Raw genomic sequence first — 20,245 nt, 5'->3', positions numbered from 1 at the left:
TGGTTAGTGTTGTCATAATGTCATTCAGTAAAGTCTCAACACGTACCGGGTTAAAAAAAGGCTACCCTAATCCCACGAGTGAATAGAAAGTTGGACCTATATTGGATCCCACCAGAATCGCCCCATATATCCTCCTGAGTAGGAGTTTGGTTTCAAACCCAAAGAGAATTACGCCATGCTTATGTGCCTTTGATGATCCACATTCATCAAAACAATACACAAAGATGCCTGGTTCATCAAACGAACAAAATATGAAAAAATATAACACAATAATGTTGCTGCCCAGGATCGAACTGGAGACCTTCAGTGTGTAAGACTGACGTGATAACCACTACACCACAGCAACTGCTTGTCAATAAGTAAGTTTAAAATAGTAAATATTGATTCCCAGTAAAATATCGAAATATAAATGGTTAAAATAAAATCAAAAGACCAATTAATTAAAATAAAAAAAATAAACTTGTTGCTGCCCAGGATCGAACTGGAGACCTTCAGTGTGTAAGACTGACGTGATAACCACTACACCACAGCAACCACTTGTTTATATTCTCTCAATTATAATATTAATAAAGAGTGATTTAAGATGGCCCAGAGAAATTTGTTTAACCACACTACAATATAGCAGTCGGGCCCAAACGGAGGCTTAACACAAATTTGTTTAACCACACTCAAATTTCTCTGGTTGCTTAACACAATGTTTACAGGCTCTTTGGGGCCTCATAACTGAGACTTTGCTGCATAAAGGCTCTCCATAACACAATGTTTATCTCGGACAGCCCTTATCGTTTTGTTCTGCACCCATGAGATTATTTATACCATGATTTGTTTTATATGGTCGTTTTATGGGTGAAAAGGAGAGGGAAGGAAGGAGATATGAGAATAATGCATCCTCTGTGCGTAGTCAAATACATTTTATAAGTGGATAATATGATAAGGTTTTATAATCGATACGGAGGGGAATCAAACTTGAAACATCTTTTTAATATAGGAAAAAGAAATATCATTAAATTAAAAGCTAGTTGGCAAATAATATGAATGGTTAATGTGATAATAAACATCTAACATTACTTTTGTTATATATAAGTAATGAGCCACAACAAATTAGTTATTATTATTATTTTTTAGTACAAGCATATATACAACTATGATGCTCTGGAAATTCAAACATGAGATCTCTAGTCTACAAGTCAATTCCCTTTTTCCACCAGACTAGATCCTATTAACTAAAAAATTAATTATTTGTCTAATTGAATTTAGAATATTTCAAAACATCACTTTCCATTAGTCAAATAGATGAAGTTTAGCATTACATGTCATATTAATCAGGCCAATCAATCAATTCAAAATTATTTATGGAAAGATACTTTAGAACTCACTTCTATCTTTTCCAACTTTCTGAGATGAGGTGAAATAATTTATGTTGAATCTATCTCTTGTGAGACAGATGTAAAAAGTCTTATCTGTGAAAAACTGAGAGTTCCTTGGCATCTTTCTTACTTCTAAGATTAGGCATCTTTACTCAACATGCCATTAAAAAAATCCCTGCCCTACCATTTTTGTCCACGCAATTAGCTTCTGCTTAGCATTCAAACCATACCTTTAAATTCATCAATATGAAAGCATACCTCTTAAATAAAGGGTGTCATGCATTCATCTCAAATTTTAAGGGCCCAACATGCAACATGGTCCCGTACAATGAAATTGAAATGAAACGTACTACACCATAGAAAGTAGCATACACAATTTTTTTTCTTTTAAGCAATTGAGAGTTGAATTTATGACTTTGTCTCGGTTTTGATTGAATTTGAATCGAATTAGGATTGAGTCATATCTTTTTTTATAAAATTATGAGTCTGACTTCTCTCAATGAGATTTGTACGATATAATATATTGAATTATTATCTAATTTAATAATAAGTTCAGTCCGAGTATTTATAAGTTCACCAAACAGCGATCATGTCATTAATCTAGTACAAATTTACCCACCAAAGGAGAATATACATTTAATTTAATTTTTTCATACATCATGTTTCACTTTGAACACCGCTTAAATTGTGGAGTTTCTATTCTAGTAAAAAACAGTACATTACATTAATTAGCAGTTTTCAACTCTCTCCATTCAGCAACTACCATTAGTCCATGACCATGAAAAAACCTAACCCACCAAAATCTGTGAACCAGATGCGTAGTAGTGATTAGGTACTCAATATCTCACCAAACCAACTAATGACAACCACAAAAACAATCACAAAAAATATCACGACTTAAGTGTCACACAAATGCAAGACCAAATAAACCCATTTTGGTTAATGATTTAGTTAGGTCCAATGAGATTAAAGTTTAATCAACAAGAATGGCCGGCAAATACCCATTTCTGGACAGTGTGACAGCTAGCTTAATTAGAGTATTGATTCATTTAATTAATTAATTATTTAATTTTGTCTCTAAGCAAAGTACCCTTTTTGGGTGTCTTTGCTTTTGGTAGTTTGAGATTGCATGCCATGCCATTGGATTGGAGGAGAGGAGCTGCCTGCCGCCTGCTAGCCTGTGGTTTTTGTTCACTCACAGCCATACAGCTGTGTGAAGTTAGAGAGCACGCCACACTACTATTTCCTATATTTTTAAAGCATACGACTTGAAGTGAAAACTGTCCACAGAAAAGTAGCCAAATTTTCAGAACATGCGAGCCAAAACTGACAAAACAAAACACTTCATTTTCAGTAGGACATGTATGAATGGATCAAAATATGTGTCAATATTTTGCTGTCGCATTGTGATTGGTGGTGGTTTTTTTGAACTCTTTTTGAGTGGTACTTGTTGTATATACTCAAAACTGCAAAGAGGTCGATTTCTTCACTTCCGTAGACAAGAAAAGGATGTCCATATGAAGGATTACATGTCTAATTGGTAAGCTAAAAAGATCATAGATTGACTTGGATTGGCATTTGGAGGTTACATGTGTGTGGCTTGAAAATTAGTACCAAATACAACTGCTTAGGTTTAAAAGTTGATGTATTTTCTTTTCGTAGTGTCTTTTTGGATCAACAAGATAGCGAAGAAGATTTGAAAATAATTGAGGCTTTTTTAAATATTAAGAAGAAAAATGCAACTAGACGATTAGTTAATTGGTATTTTTATTTTTTTAATATAAACTAAAACAAGCCTTATTGACCTTGTTATTTTCTTCATAAAATATACCCCTACTCTAGATGATTGGCAGAGTAGCCAATAAGGAGAATCTTTTTATATAAGAAGCAAATTCACACCATTAATTAAGTTAGTTAGCTCTGCTTTTGAGCATATACGGAATAAATATAATGTGGAGAAGAATAATGGGAGAAGATATATGACAAGGTAACCTCCCCACTACATGTGCCAATGTCAATGATTATCTCCTCTCCCTCTTTCTAAGTGTGTATTTGGACATCTCAATTCCCACGCAATCTCTTTCATATGATTCACTTCCCACATTCACCTAAACGTGCACTTAGCAAACTCTCTTGCAAGTTAGTAGTGTGAAAGTAACACTCTCTTTGAACCCATTTCAAGTATCTCATTTTCATCTATTTATGTACAACCAAATCACAATTATTAGCATTTAGATAACTGTTCGTTGATACCTGATTATTCGTGTATAGATAAATGTTCTTCCATAAATACGTGTGTGAACGATTGACCTACCTTTGATAATATAAAACTTGATTAGTGATGGGTTACATTCTTGAAAATGTGACAAAGAAAAGGAAATTCTTTGACATAGTAGAGAAAAGAAATACTAAAGAGGAACTCTCAAATGATGACGGATAAATTGATTTGAAAAGCAGTGCGCTATCACAACAACAATACGTGAGGGGATTGTGGGTCCAAATGAAGTAGAGTTCACAGTACAGTGGAGTGGAGTGGAGCTTGGATAAGTTGAAGCTAGCCAAACCGAAAGTGTTTGTGGTATGAGTTAGAGTATCTTTCTAGGGAATATCAATGAATGTGGCATGGGGTGGACCCATGAGAGAGAGAGAGAGAGAGAGAGAGAGAGAGAGAGAGAGAGGAGGATGATGATGATTGATGATCTCAAATATAGCTAAAGTGACTTGCAAAGTAAGGGATCATACATATACAGGAGTTGGGTAAATTAGGTACAACTGTTAGAGAGAGTGTTTATATATATTTGTTAGGCTTGGAACTAAAAAAACTTGATGAGTGCACCATAAAATTAAAATAAAAAATATGGTTTTTGTTATTATATTAAGCTAAAAATGAAAAAGAAATGAGAGCGAGAGAGAAAGGTACAGGTAGATACATGTGGCATGGCAATTGCCAACTCTGCTTTGCTATCCATTACTTCTTGTCATTTAATGAAACAGACTGGGAAGTGAGAGGGAGAGCTTTTATTGGCTTTTTTTTATAGCTTTATTGTAATAACAATACACACCAAGGAGAGGAAGAACCTAATCCATGACTTTTGGTTGTGGTGGTGGTGGTGCCTAACCCTAGCCCTTTTGCCATCCCATGCCACCGCATTGCCTTGCCCTCACTCTCTCACTCCTCACACACAAACACACTCACACACACTCTCTCTCTCTCTCTCTTGGTGTTATGTGCATAGCTCTCCCACTTAAAAAGAACATAGAAAAAGAAAGGAAAATTGTGAAAAGGAAAAGATGCCTCATCACTCACTTTTCGTGAATGAAAGGCAACCATGAACACTAACCACTTACTTACTCAAAGTATTCACACTTCAACAAATTAGATGAACCAACGAGAAAAATAAATAAACAACAAATTAAAGTGGAAAGAATTGATCAAAGAATTAATATTCCACAATTATACCCAATTGACAGTAAGTAATTAATTGAAAAATAATGCTTATAATTCACATTGATAATCTACTAATTAAGAATTTGTTTTTTTTTCACTCACTCCATCTCTCTCTCTCTCTCTCTCTCTCTCTCTTAATAATGACAATCCACCAAAGCAGGGGCGTTGAAGACAAGAGTTGTTTGTTGGGTAGGCACAAATTGAAACTTAGAGTCACGGTGTTGATGATGATGATGAAGCTGGTGGTGATGATGATCATTATCTTCTGGTGCAGGAAGGTTGAGATCCAGTGGAAGAACAGTTCTCTGCAGTTTGGTACTTGTGCCAATATTGCTAGGCAAAGCCACCACATGATTAGTACTGTTGTTGGCTGCTGCTGCTGCTGCTCTGTGCCTTCTCATGTGTCCACCAAGAGCTTGCCCAGATGTGAATTCAGAGCCACAAATTGAACACTCATGAATTTTGGGCTTGCTTCCTATTTGGCTTGAAATTGCAGGAGGTGGGCTGCTCTTATATTTGATGAACTGCTTGCTTTGATCTTCAAATTCCTCAAAAGTGGAGGCTGGGATGAAATGGGCTGGCGCTGGCTTTTTATCCTCTGTGCTCATGGCCTTGGGCTTCTTGTGACTTGCTCTGTGGCCACCAAGTGCTTGAAATGAAGGGAAGCTTCTGTTACATGTTTTGCACTCATAGACAAAGAAACCAGCCTTGCCCATGTTACTGGTTTGTTCTAGTCTTTGCTCAAAGATCTGCTTTGGGTTAACAGTCACATGATCTCCTTGAGCCAAGAGAATTAGGCAATTTGCCATGTCCTCTTCTTCCTCAGTACTCTCATAGATCTCACCAGAAGTTGTGGGCGATGTAAACGAATTACCATAATAATTATACTCATGATCTCCTCCCATAGCACCACCACCACCACAGGCGCTTGATGAGCTAGACGTCCCCGCAGCCACGACGCAGTTCGGGGACAGAGGCCTCGGGCGCTTGGTGCGCTTGCCTTTGATCATGATCATCTGGGATGCTTGATCACTGCTCAAAACCAATTCTTCTTGGCCTTCCATACTCGCAGACCAAAACCCAGAACTTGATTCCGACCAAGAGCTTAGCTTAGAGAGAAAAATAAAGAAAGAGAGAGGTGTTTGATGAAAGAAATGAAAGGTGTTTGATGAGAAGTAAGAAAGGCAAAGGCTGAGAGAGAGTAAGAGAGAAAGAGAGAGAGAGAGAGAGAGAGAGAGAGAGAGAGCAATGAAGGGAAGCAAGGAAAGAAGAGGGAGTGTGGTTGTTATATATAGTGAATGGTAAGAAAGTTTTGTGGGGTCAAAAGCCGCCCCTCCGCTCACAGTTAACCATAAATGAGTCTGCCACCAAAATCTTCCTTGCGTTTCCAACCTTCGAAGTGTTATTACCAAGAAAAGTTTGTTCTACTTTCACGCGAATATATTGTACGTCAACATTTATTTCAATTGGAGTCATGTGTTATCTCCTCTAGCATCATGAGAGGGCTAGAGAGGAAAAGGGAGAGACATATTTTTACTCACTATATTTTTTACCACATCGCTTATAGAAGTCATCAGATCTATACAAACAAGACTCGTTTAACGTAATCAGGTTAAAGTAAATAGTAAATAAGGTAAATGTAGAATATACTACTTGGCCAAGTATTAAAAGGGTAGATAGATTTTTTAATGATTAGGTGCTTGGTTTGTTGTTTTGTAGCTAAACTAAAAGAGATGACTCGTTGGAGTGCATGGCAAAAAGGTTGCTTTCTATTATTGTTTACACAATAATACTATTGTAGAGTGTTAATATAGTTTGTTATAGTGTAATGATATTATTGTAGAGAGAGAGAGAGAGAGAGAGAGAGAGGACATGAAAATAGAAAATTAGAATGGAAACAGTTCAAGAAATGGTTGGTACAAACGTTTGGAGTCGGTTTCACACTCTCTTTCTCACATAGTAAGCCAACAAAAGTCACGAATAAACACACCCATTAAAGCAAAGGAGAATGGCACGTTAAAAGCATGGCTACACCTCATTCACTTCATGTCCTCTTAAAGAAAAGTACCACTACTTCTCATCTATTGAGTAATGGGGGAGGAGATTCGGGTGGCTTTCAAGCAAACCCCATACAACTTTTTTTCTGTCAACTATTCTTTCTTTCTTTGTTCACTTGCTCTCTCTCTCTCTCTCTCTCTCTCATCTAAAGCTCGTGCCAATAAGCTCTCTCTCTCTCTCTCTCTCTCTCTCCCTCTCTCTCATCTAAGCATATCTTTGGGTTTGCAGGGCACCAATTAAGCCACCACTGTGCCCAGCCTAGCAAGCAAAAGAAAGGGACATCATTCAAGCACTGTGAACAAGTCAAGTAGGCTTTGGTTAAGTGATAAGTAGGGTATGTTTACCATACAATACAAGTATATATGCACACGGGCATTTGGTGACTAATTATCCTCATCATCATCTTGTTTAAAAGCAAGTTGACACTTGCAGCTAATTAATTTGTGATGCCTCGACGCTAACCGTATTTTAGCATTTATTCTGATGCCATACATTAATAAAGCAAAGTCAAAATTTGCTAATTTAGTAAATTCAATACATTAATAATGCCTAATTACATCATAAGGGAGACTAATTAAGCATCCCATGTTAAATTAGGTTGACCTAAATCACCAACCTAGTTATTTTTATCTTGCACAAGATCATGAGCATCTTCATTACCATTTTCGTTATCGTCTAAACTTTTTTTACACATTACTTAGTAGTCATATCTCATTAATCTTCAAATCCATCAAATTTTTAACTTTTTTTTAAGGTTGAAGTAATCATTCAATTTATATGTCTCTCTCTCTCTCTCTCTCTATATATATATATATATATACATATTGGAACTGAATTTGCAAATTGATGTTGAAAAGATCAATTTCCCAATATAGTTTCATACATGACACTATTAAACGGAAAATAGGATTAAATGCATGAAAAGTAAATTAAGAGTGGCCCATTTTAAAGGCAAATTGGCGAAAAAACCTTTTATTATTCATCGAAAATATTGTACATGTGTTCCTCTATTTATTCAGATCATGAAAAAATAGATTATGCTATATTGACTTATTAACTTGTTAACGTTTTTAATACGGCGCTCCATATCCACGTATATAAACACTATAAGTTGAAATTTGTTAATTGCTCTGCGAATGCGATTGTTGGGAGGGAAAGAGAGAGCTTGAGAAGAAGTGAAGTGAGTTAGTCGGCATTAGAAAACAGAGATGGACCAACATTTAAAAGGAAATATGGGAGCTATTTCGCTATAAAACTCGGTTGCTTTTGCAACTTACAACTTCAAAGTATCTATTTTTCGTTTTTTTTCTTTTAAAAAAGGGACCTATCTAGAAAAAGAAAAAGAAAATTTGAGGCCATGTTGACGGGGCACCTATTGCACACTGATTGAGACTCAGAAAGGGTAGGAGATTAAAGAAATTAAATTGCAATATATATTATATTGGTTATTATGCTTTTTTTTTTTTAAATATTATTTTGTATTGACTTTTAAATGGTTTTTTTATAAAAATATTCATTCAAACTTCTAAAACCAAAATGTAAAGAAAGTCTCAGAATAACTAACGAAGTTTTAGGTAACTTCTTCACGACTTCATCATCTAGTGTGGTTCATGTACCGTTGACCCACTTTATTATTTTTTTCTTTTTTCCTAAGCAGCCACCCATTCTTCATCCGCTACATTATTTGTTTGGTGTGCATTATTCTTTCCCATTTGTTTTTCCCCCAATCACTAGAGTGCATTCATTTTAGATCCATGCATTTTTAAATTTAACTAGAAGAATGGTAGTTTTGGCATATGTGATTTTTTGAGTATAAGTGATAGTCTAAATTATAAGGAAGGGGGTTTCTCTCTCACCCACACAACTGATGCTACGGGAGTTTGAGCATGAGACCTCTAATCTACAAGTCAAGACCCCTTTTTCATTGGGTTAGACTCCGTTAACAAGTCTACAAGTCGTATATATATATATACGTACATACCGTCTTTACAAAAATTATGAAATTTATTTTCTCGCAGTTAGATATCTGAATAATTTTATATTGGTTCATTTGTTTCTTTTTGTAATAGAGACTTTTCAATGAGTAATTTTCTAAGTGGATAAATCATAATTCGCAGTAGCACCACAAAGAATCTGTATTTTTCTTAAGATAAATAAAAAGATGAATTATATATTATAATTAATTATCGGGGCATCAGTTATCAGTGTGAAACACTTTCAGTTGTAGCAGTGGAATAAAGAATCTATCTAACCGACAAGCGCCATTAACGGATTTAAGCATATGCCTTTCTTCCTCAGAATAACAAAAATTAAGATCGTGGCTTGTAACAATATATATTCGAATTTCGTTGTTTTTTTCTTTGATTTTAATTTTATTTTCTATTTGTGTGTAAGATCAACTAAGGATCCATGGACATGATCAAAGAAGTGGGTGCACCTATTCCTACGGTACAAGCCATCCTCTTCAAAAGTCCATATAGGTTTTGGATCTATCCCCTCTGTTACGCAGAAACAAAGATAAGGGAGAACAAATTGATAAAGAAATACTTTTAGTTTTGTATGTTTTTTTCACCGAAAAATTGGGGTACAAGTCTTCAAACACCATGTATTCCAAAGTCAACACAAGATGTTTGGAAGTTTCTTGAGATTTTTTTTTTTTTTTTTCTCTTTTGAATTACTTTGCAAAGTTTCAAAGTGACGGGCATGTTGCTCATTACTAATTGGTCCAACATTAATATTGTCCCAATTTAATCACATACATAGTTTAGAAAATGTGGAATTTTATCATAAAATATCTCGGTGTGATTGATAGTGAAACTACTCAATTGTGAAAAAAAGATAATAAATTGTTAAATCACAGACCCTTATGTTCGTCAAACTATCAAGTTAACCACTAATGTAATAGGGAATCATTGAGCCTGTTTTTCACTTGTATAGACACCAGATTGATGGTCGCGTGCCACTTTTCATCTCTTTAAATATCCAGAAGGCTAAGAGTCCCTTTAAATATAAAAATAATTCTTCTTTGTTGTTCATATGACATCTATTAATCCATGCGTCACCAAAAATCAAGGTTAACTTGACGATTGAAGTGAGGATGAGGTCCATGTGTAAAAATTCGTAACTTTAAGATTTTAATTTGCCAATATTAAAAAGATATCGACCAAAATTAACCTCAAACCACAGATTTACAAAATGTGATTGACCAACCCAAAAAAAATTATGCATACAAGGAGATGCTCATTGCAGATGAAATCTAATTTAAGTAAGAAGAGATTAGTGGCACGACATTGAGGAGGCAAAGGAAGGCAGATATTCTTGGCGTAACAGATGGATGTGTGGTTATTAGTCGTGTGAGGCACGTAAGTGAAGTAGTAGTAGTAGTAGTAGTAGTAGTGTGTGATGCTGCCAAGTGCTGCTGCTGTTGCTGTTGCTTTTAAAGCATAAAGTATAAGAGTATGTGGTGTACCAAAAATATAAGATATTCTTCTTCTTCTTCTTCTTTGTGCGTATCTGTACTCGGATTAATTCAGAAAAAAAGATTACGACAAAAGAGGGAATATTGGATGAGAATAATGCTTAGGGTCCTATATGCCTGAAATTTGCAATAATAATCCCATCATTTATCAGAGAAGCAGAAAATCACTTTGACTACAACTTTACTCTTTTTCTTTAGAATCTCATTAGTCATTAAGCTTCTTTTTCTTACCTAAGCACAACACTCAAGCAATTTATAACCCTATTATATAGTGTAAAATACGTCCATATCTTGCATTATAAGGCATGTTTGGGGTCCTAACTTATATGTAAAGCCAAGATATACTTTTTTTCAATCGTATAACTCAACCAGCTCGATCACTTAACTAAAGGGAAACTTCTAACTCAAGTGGTAAAACATGTACTCTCGTACACTGGCGGTAAAGTGTAAAAGGCCAAACTCTTATTCGAGTGTGACATATTCAATTTATATTATTTTCGATACAAATATTCAATTTATATATAGTTTCCGAACATGCCATAAGGCATTTTGAAATTTTCAGAATTTCATAAAAGCATTTTGATTCTGATTCCAAAATTCAAAAAAGAAATGGAAGACATTCATTGTCCAAATTTGTTTATAAAAAAACATTTTCAGGTTGAATTTCCCTAGCCATGTGTATTGAAAAGGTACCATGTCATAATCTCCACGCAAAAAGTATCAGAAAAAAGAGCTAATAAGCTCTAGTTTGAGTGGTCAAAGAAAGCTCCCTCAGAAAATATAAATAGGAATAATATTAGCATGGGACAAATTTATCCTAATTTAGACTTGGTGATTGTAACTTGTTGTGCACGTTGAGTTGGAGGGAGAAAGTGGGGACCCTAAGATATATATAAGCCAATTCATATGTAGTTTTGTGGATTGAGTACTTTACTTAGTCTCTGGGGTTGGAGGCTTGAAACTCACTCCACTTTTTTCAACAGTTGAGATGTCACTGCTTGGGGAGAGAGTGAGAAGCTTGTGACTTGTGAGCCACTCATGGTCATGAGAGCTAAGTGTTTTGCAACCAAGCTCGTCCTCATAAAATAATCAAAAGCTAACAAACCACGCTAGATCTGCTTTTTTTGGTAGTTTTTTTCTTTGTTTCTTGGTTGTCAGTGAACTGACTAACTGTCTTTGCAATTTGAAAATTGTTATTAAAGATGTTACCAAAATAAAAATAAAAATTGTTATTAAAGATAATGCAAACAAAGTGATGCCTAAAGTCTTCATGATATTTTGGTAGGTAGTACACCATGCTTGGACACTGACAGACTAAGCAAACCACATACACTACTACTTTGAATTTACTTCTCTTTTTTTTTTTTTCTTTTTTGTTTTTGTTTTTTGTGTGTGGTAAGAGTAATACCAAAGGTATGTATATTTACTAGCACTAAAATAAGAATTCACCCTTTAGTTAATGTCTAGACTGAAAATGTACTAATATACATTTCAAACTATTTGGCGAGAGAACAATTTATCTTTGTGCACGTTTTTTATGACATAACAATTCATGTTTTTACTATGCTAGAATTGACTTTAGCAACGGATAAAATATGTTGCCTATTTACCCATCCTACCGTGGTATTCGTGGTTGTTGCCTTTATACATTTACGGCATCAGTTCTTTCAAAAACACCGATACTAAAGTGCCTCCCGTGTGCCAAAAAAACACAGATGCCTAAACTTACAACGGCTTTAGTAGTTTTAATAATGCCGATGCTAAATATGTGATTTACAGCATCAGAATTCTATAATATGCTGATGCTTATTACAACTTACGACATCCCAAAAACCACAAGTACTGTTACCCTATTTTTTTTAACTTCAGTCTTTTCGCCTGTTGCATATTTAGTTTGTCTCAGAGTATCAACAAGACACCATATGTTCCAATTTATGTTGCATCACAGCAGCAAAAAATAGCAAAAGTACAAAAGAACAAAATAAAATTTAGAAAATTAAAGTACTGCTAGCTGCGAGCCTAATTACAAGAAGAAACCAAATTTATACACCTAATTATCCTACAAGTCAAGTTCTCCATATGTAAACACAGATATACCTTCAGCATCACCAAATAAATCTTAAACTTCACATCTGCATCTCTTCCACTTTTACCACTACCACCAAACTCCTCGTCACATAACCCACCATGCTCCCTCCTTTTGAAATCTGTCATTTATTATAAGGAACAAAGAAAATAATTTTGTTTTCCCTAAACTTGACATCTAATAATTCAAATTGATCAAGCACAGACTACATGCCATTACTGTTAATCAAATCAATCGTTTTTCACTGGAACTACAGTTAAAAAAGGCAAGGCTTTCTGAAATTTTTGATAATGTCTTTATACACTTTTAGTCTTATTATTTATAAAATCGATGCCTAATATATTAACAACATTGGTTTTTACGTTCGTCGATGCCTATGTGGTGTGGTGTAAAATAAAATTTGGTATAGTTCTTAATGTTCAAATTGACAGTGCACGTTTTTTATGACATGACAATTCACGCTCTTAATAATGTTCAAATTGACAATATACCAATGTACGTGTTTAAGTTTAACTAACTGTTAGGCAACATAACATATTCTTATCATGAACTTTTTCTTATAATATGACCAAACTTAACTAATTCGGGCACAGTACTGCTATCACAAATTTAGCGCCACTACTCATGCCTTAATTATATATTTAGGTAGCAGATAAACGATTCTCAGACACAGAAAAGTTCATGTGGCTAGTTGAGCGAGGCACGATAATGTAAGAGAGCAATGAAGCCATTAATTTCGTGTTTGGTGATGTGGAATTGGATGGTTGTTGTGGGTGGTGGAGGAAACCAAAGCATTCTCACCTTTTTACATATAATTTTCGGCTCGAGTGGATAAATATTTCTTAATTTTATTTGAAGGGTGTTCACCTGTTCCTCCTCCCCGATTATCGGCCAAAAAAGAACATAAAAAGAAAACTTCCCCCTCAATTATCTACTCTGACCTTATAGATCACATATATTTTAACCTACTTTGAAAGGTTCCCCATTTAATTTCTATCCATCTCTCCCTCTTAAGCAATGTCCAATGACCCCTCCACTTCCTCCACCCTAGAAGATGATCAAGACACCATCAATTCCACCACCATCACACCATCCTCAACAACTACCACTTCAGTCTCAGCCTCAGCTTCATCACATAACTCATCCCTCTCCAAATCCCAATCAGCAATCCAATCCCTCTCAACCATTCTCTTCTCTCTCCCTCCTTCCCTCTTCTCCTCCTCCAACCCTGCCCGCTCCCTCCTCCATGACCACCACACAGCCTCCCACATCTCCTCCCTTCTCCTCCAACCCGACTCCGGTGCAGGCCACAGCAACCTCTGCCGCTGGCTCTACGACACCTTCCAATCCTCCGATCCCGACCTCCAACTCCTCGTCCTTCGCTTCCTTCCCCTCATCGCGGGCATCTACATCTCCCGTGTGGCACTCCGTGTACCCCTAGCCGGCTTTGAGGCCGTCCTCTTAGCCCTCTACGCCCACGAAACTGCAACACGTTCTGGCCACTCCATAACCGTCAGTGTCCCCGACCTGTCTCATCCCAGTCTCTACCATGAAACCAAAGCACCCGCTAAAAACAACTCCACAGGCCTAAACTTGGCTGTCATATCTCCAAGTTTGGAACCCTACGGTACAGTGAGGTCCACAAGGAGGGCTAGGATTGTTGGGGTTGCACTAGAGTTGTACTACAGCAAGATACATGAAATGCCAGTGCTGTCGAAGATCGAATTTTGCCAGTTTTGTAAGCTTTGGGCTGGCCAAGACGGTGAAATGTACAAGGAGATGACTGGTAGTAGCTGTAGCAATAGGAATGAATGCAAAGAAGAGGATGGGAATGGAGAAAAGGAGGGGAGGGTTCCTCTGCCATGGGAATTGATGCAACCGGTTTTGAGGATATTGGGTCACTGCCTTTTGTGTCCAAACCAAAACAAGGAGTTGGTTGATAAGGGCAGTGAGGCTTGTAGGAGTTTGTATGCCAGGTCTATGCATGATATCAATCCCAACGCTATTTTGGCCACTGGGAGTCTTCTTAGGCTAACCAAGCAAACATTGGACTCCAAGGATGATTTTGATCCAACTGAGATTCCTAAATCTCGAGTTATTAGTATCTAGGTTCTCATTCTCCTCCTGATAATCAACAAGTTATAAGTTTAGTTAATTTTTAAAACTTTATTCTAAGACAATATTAAATCCCAAGTTTATTTCTCCCATCCAAATGCACCGTTATAGTCTTACCCTCTTTTCTAGGGTTTTGATCGGTTTTTCTATATATACATATTTTGAGCTCACTTTGTCGACCACAACAAGATTGATGGAATAATATGGGAAAATGATTTATGTTGACTTCTTATATTCAATTCTTACATGTTTTGGGTTCATTGTAATTATATTTGTTGATGTGTTCTTCTTTTTATTTATATATAAGCGATAGTCTAAATTATTCTAATCCTTGTAAATATATTGAAATGATTGTTGATGTGTTTCTTTTTTGAAGTCATCTTCTAACCTTTACCAGCTACCTCCTCTCCTATATATTTTCAGCAATTCCATTTTCCCTCAATCAGTTTTGGAATTTCGATCCCTTAACCCACATATCTTCTCACTAAGCCGAATTGGTCCTAACAAGTTCTTACGAATTCATAAATGAAAAATATAAACTAATAGAGGATTATTTGATAAATTATTGCAAGTATATGATAATACGTATATTAATGTTGATTGACATCATAAGCTAAAATAAAAGATTAATTCATTCCATTGATGGACTTATTCTTCTTCTTTTATTTTCCATCAAAACTCATCATTATATCTACGTTGTTAAAGGATATTCTTGCCGCTGGTTTTGATGATTCTCGTTCATCACATATTTACATTGATGTAAACACCTCCAAGCATCTCTATTATCTATAACGGCATCAAAATATTGTACCATGGTGAGTTACCCCATTGCACATTGCAATAAAAGTGTGTTGTTTGCCAAATATTCGGGTCGAAACTCCAACTAGTTTCTTGATCGTCTGCCAGAATTTACAAGCCAAGATCATTGTCTGCAGATTTGCAGGGAATGTTCACGCTTTGGCCGCCCCCTAGCTTGTTGGTAATACGGACAGTCACTCTTGGCATGGCCACCCGCAAGCTTGTTGTCAAAGCAAAAATAAAACAAATATTACAAAATTGTTTATAGTTTTCATGAATACTTTATACTCAATATGAAATACAAAGGTAGTGAATGAAGTCTCTGCAAGGCCGCAGTTTATATATGAAGCTTTCGAGTATGCTCATGTTATTTATTGAACTCTTCGTTTGTTCGTTATTTTTGTTGATGTGTTTGGACTTGGTCAAAAAAACAAAAGCTAATAAACTCTAGTTTGAATGATCAAAGAAGTCCCTCAGAAAATATAATTAGGAATAATATTAGCATGGGACAAATTTATCCTAATTTATATTTGGTGATTGTACCTTGTTGTGCATGTTGTTTGGAGTTGGAGGGAGAAAGTGGGGACCTTAAGATATATATATTGATGCGAGATATAATGGAATAGGGAGATTGAACGATAACCCTACAAGTAACACTCTGGAATTCACCAACAAACTGAAATTCACTAGAGAAATTGAGTAAACCTCAAATATATTGACTGAAAATAAGATGAATTAATTGACAAATACAATGCCATGAGTTGGCTTAAATAGAAAACACAGAAACCCTCAAACCATAAGAAACTCTAGGTTCTAGAATATTCTTAAACTTAGCTAACAAGAAAATAATAAAAATCATATCTAAAATCACATTAGGAAAATAATATCATAATAGATTAACTTATTCTTAAAAATATTAAATAAAACATTAAATTAAATACAAATCTTGACAGAAAATTCCAACTATACACCTTCCTTCTTTTCCTAGTGCCATAATTGATATTTAATTGAAATTTTCCTATCTTACACGATTTCCTTTCAACTTTAAACCATTTTATTTTAATTAATTTTTCACACTATAATTTACCCATATTTCCTCTTACACCATGTATATATATATATATATATAAGCCAATTCATATATAGTTTTGTGAATGGAGTTACTTTACTTAGTCTCTGGGGTTTGGGGACTTGAAACTCACTCCACTTTTTTTAACAGTAGAGATGTCACTTGGGGAGAGAGTGGGAAGCTTGTGACTTGTGAGCCACTCATGGTCATGAGAGCCAAGTGTTTTGCAACCAAGCACGTCCTCATAAAATAATCAAAAGCTAACAAACCACGCTAGATCTGCTTTTTTTGGTAGTTTTTTTTTTCTTGGTTGTCAGTGAACTAACTGTCTGTGCAATTTGAAAATTGTTATTAAAGATAATGCAAACAAAGTAGTCTTCATGATATTTTGGTAGGTAGTACACCATGCCTGGACACTGACAGACTAAGCAAACCACATACACTACTACTTTTAATTTCCTTCAAAATTAAAATAGGAATTCACCCTTTAATTAATATATAGACTAAAAATGTACTAATATACATATCAAACTGTTTGGTGTGAGAACAATTTGTCTATTTTTGTGCACGTTTTTTATGACATGACAATTCATGCTTTTAATGTTCAAATTAACAGTACATGTTTCTTATGACATGACAATTCACGCTCTTAATATTTAGATTGACAATATACCATGTACATGTTTAAATTTAACTAACTGTTAAGCAACATAACATATTTTTATCATGAACTTTTTCTAATAATATGACCAAACTTAACTAATTCGGTCACACTGGCACTGCTATCACAAATTCAGCCCCACTAATAACGATTCTCAGGCACAGAAAAGTTTATGTGGCTAGTTGAGCGAGGCAGGATAATGTAAAAGAGCAATGAAGCCATTCATTTGGTGTTTGGTGATGTGGAATTGGATGGTTGTTGTGTTGGTGGTGGAGGAAACCAAAGCATTTTCACCTTATCAAAAGAATGAATGATTGAGTAGGATAGTGGCAAGACTGCACCTGATAATGCGAATATAGAATTTATTCAAAGTCTGAGCATAATGTTTTGGATTTTGAATTATGACATACTTATGCAGGTTACACACACAATAGAAGATTTGTGGACATGGAATTTACAAAATAAGGAAGGTTGACTCTTTATGCTTTGGTAAACGATATTAAAACATACCGCTTGTAGCTAATTTACACGTCAATGTTTCCAAATTAATTTTCACTACTTAAGCTCCTAATCTTCAAGTTCGGGTGATTGAAAAAGAAAGAAATCTTTGAATTCTCTGCGTTTTATTTTATCTTCCTAAAGCAGGATACAAAATTTACAAAGTATATTAGAATGTTATAGAAATATCTATTAATATAGTGATATTTAATTTACAAGTTAATAACCCATAAGTTGATAAACTTTTTTTTCCTATTCTATTTTACTGTTAAAATAAAAATAAATATTTAATTACATTTTTATTATATTTCATATATTTAAATATATTTAGTTATGTTTAATATTATATAAAACAAGCGCCACCGGCATCACCCACTCACACCCCTCACCACCAACTTACCATTAGAATCCCCAACCCACCACCAACATCAGATACGATTATATCACCACCCCCGCTGTTAACCACATCTCATTATAGATTCATGCCCTCTAAAAAGATATTAAATTTTGTGTTTAAATTTCATTATAGGTTTACCAAACATGTTTTGTGGTAAAATAGGAACATTAATTTCCATTCTTGCAACCGCTTACTCAAAGAGCTACCCTACCATTAGAATTCGTGGCAAAACTATTATGCAGGAATTTCATGATCTTTCCTTACCCGAAAAGCAAAAACCTCTACCATCTTCGCATGCATTATTTTACAAAAAGAAGAAGGATCAAATAGGGTTACGTATTGCATGAAACTACTAACAAATTGTTCTCATTACACCAACCTCACGAAACATGACTCAGAGTAGCATTACACTCTTGACTATTTACCACCCAAAAGCCTAACAAAAGGACACACAGAAAAAGCTTAACGCTGCCTGCCAATTCAAGCAATCTCAAGAATCAGATCTCTCTCTCTCTCTCTCTCTCTCTCTGGTTGAGATAATTAGTGGGCACTAGTAATAGTGATGACTTTAATTAGTACTGAAAGTCATGTGTTTGATGGAAGTTAGAACTAATGCACATAGAAGAAGATAATATATAAGATAATTAAAAAGGAAAAATAATAGTAATTAAGGCTTTCCCTCTAACCACAACCACAAGGACTTTGTGCCAAACTTCTTTTATACCTTCAAATTAGGCTCTTACATACTCAAACTCTTTTTAGTACTAATCGTATTTTGGTACCTGCCTCATGACTTGGTCACTTTTAGCCCAACACGTACGTTAGATGGCCGGTGGGAAAGGAGCCTTAATAATGAGTTGGATCTTATACTTATATAAATTGTGTTGATGTTATTTGCTATATCGTTGCTTGAAATACCTTCAAAGAAACTAAAAATGAATTTCAATTTAATGCGAGGACCGGCGGTGCCTATTCATGAGATGTTTGCTAGATCTGATGCATGCTGGTGTACTAGTTTGTTGGCTGCTCTTACCAGAATGATGGCATGAAATGCACCGCTTACCAGCCACGTGTTGACTAAAAAGCATTGGCTAAGCCTACTAAGCCAAGTTTATAGGACCCCAACAAATGTAAAAGAAATCGTGATTCAAAGTTGACTAATCACTATCAACTAACTACAAGTAGTTCTGGAGTTGAGAGAGATTATTAGGGTGTCAGGTGTCCCCTCACAAAGCAAAAGAAAGAGACTTTCATGCAATAGTGTAATGACACGGGGATAACTTTTACATGAGTCATTATATTATTGGACAGGGACAGCAAAACAGTGTTATCCTCGTTACAAGAAAGTTTTTTCTGCCCATAAAAAGGTTCATAATTTATCTATGAAGAATCAAAATTAAAAAGATCCTAACATTGTGAGGGCTTGCAACTGTAGTGATTAAGAGCATTTACCATTATTCGAGGTTTTGAATTTAAATTCTCCAATCATGCTAATGTGATAAAAGAGAAATTGCTAACATAATTATGGATTCAAATTCTCCCCACTAGATCAATGGTCCATGATATTAAGGCACAGCTCCGAGAGACATTAATTATCAATGTGGACTCCATTGAATCTTTGACAAATTAAACTTGTTTTGCCTAAATGATTTACAGGTTAAAAGGTTCTTGAATGGGCGATGGATTCACTTTGTACAATTTTACCATTTGCTAGTGGATTGGATTAGAGCAGCTGAACAGACTGTTAGAATGTTCAAACAAGTTGAAAGAAGATAAAGCAAGTTGCTTGAGCAGCCGAGGTTCAAGCTTGGAAGTTTGCTATGCCACTTGAGGTCTGCAAAAGAAAATAGAAAATAAGAAAAATTGTGAGCCACCTTTGGTCCTACGCCCTTAAACAAACCTAGAAAAAAACAGAAAACAAAACTGTGCCTCGTGCCCTTTCATGGCTCTTCGCTTGTCCAAAATAGGGAAAAAAAAAAAAAAACCTGAGCCTTCCTCACCGTCCACCTTTCCCTTTGTACCAAAATAGAAAAAACAAAGCTGTCTCCTACTCTTGCATCACATATCGGTTAGGTTTTCACTCCAGTAAAAAGACCAGAATCGTGCTCACTCTTATGCGATGGTAGAACATTAGGTTTTGATTTATGTGTGGCATCCTTGTGCATGTACCATGTTAATCTTCCATGTATCATTCCGGTTTTGTCGGATGTAGGCATAGCAACTCAAGTCAATAACAAGTTTTCACTCTCACAATGCACTCAGGCCAATAG

General features: G+C 35.4%; 2 protein-coding genes and 3 non-coding genes across 5 annotated transcripts; 1 reads left to right on the top strand and 4 right to left on the bottom strand.

Annotated features, from left to right (window-relative positions):
* Positions 1 to 273: 273 nt before the first annotated feature.
* On the bottom strand, positions 274 to 346 carry TRNAV-UAC. Its single transcript has one exon. It is a non-coding gene; the product is annotated as a tRNA-Val (tRNA).
* A 115-nt stretch (positions 347 to 461) lies between these two features.
* On the bottom strand, positions 462 to 534 carry TRNAV-UAC. Its single transcript has one exon. It is a non-coding gene; the product is annotated as a tRNA-Val (tRNA).
* A 4,034-nt stretch (positions 535 to 4,568) lies between these two features.
* Positions 4,569 to 6,077, bottom strand: LOC117631009 (zinc finger protein ZAT5). Its single transcript, XM_034363916.1, has 2 exons — positions 4,923 to 6,077; positions 4,569 to 4,586 (listed from the first exon to the last, which is right to left on the bottom strand). The coding sequence occupies exon 1, from the start codon at positions 5,877 to 5,879 to the stop codon at positions 4,950 to 4,952; it is 930 nt and encodes a 309-aa protein (XP_034219807.1). The 5' UTR covers positions 5,880 to 6,077; the 3' UTR covers positions 4,569 to 4,586; positions 4,923 to 4,949.
* Positions 6,078 to 13,371: 7,294 nt separating this feature from the next.
* LOC117630914 (hyccin-like) lies at positions 13,372 to 14,809 on the top strand. The gene has a single exon (XM_034363776.1). The coding sequence runs from the start codon at positions 13,455 to 13,457 to the stop codon at positions 14,544 to 14,546; it is 1,092 nt and encodes a 363-aa protein (XP_034219667.1). The 5' UTR covers positions 13,372 to 13,454; the 3' UTR covers positions 14,547 to 14,809.
* A 5,289-nt stretch (positions 14,810 to 20,098) lies between these two features.
* On the bottom strand, positions 20,099 to 20,197 carry LOC117633328. The gene has a single exon (XR_004586636.1). It is a non-coding gene; the product is annotated as a U6 spliceosomal RNA (small nuclear RNA).
* Between the last annotated feature and the right edge of the window lie 48 nt (positions 20,198 to 20,245).

Source organism: Prunus dulcis, chromosome 6 (genome assembly GCF_902201215.1).
Source record: "Prunus dulcis chromosome 6, ALMONDv2, whole genome shotgun sequence".
Taxonomy (NCBI): domain Eukaryota; kingdom Viridiplantae; phylum Streptophyta; class Magnoliopsida; order Rosales; family Rosaceae; genus Prunus; species Prunus dulcis.
This window is presented reverse-complemented; position numbering and strand designations above follow the sequence as displayed.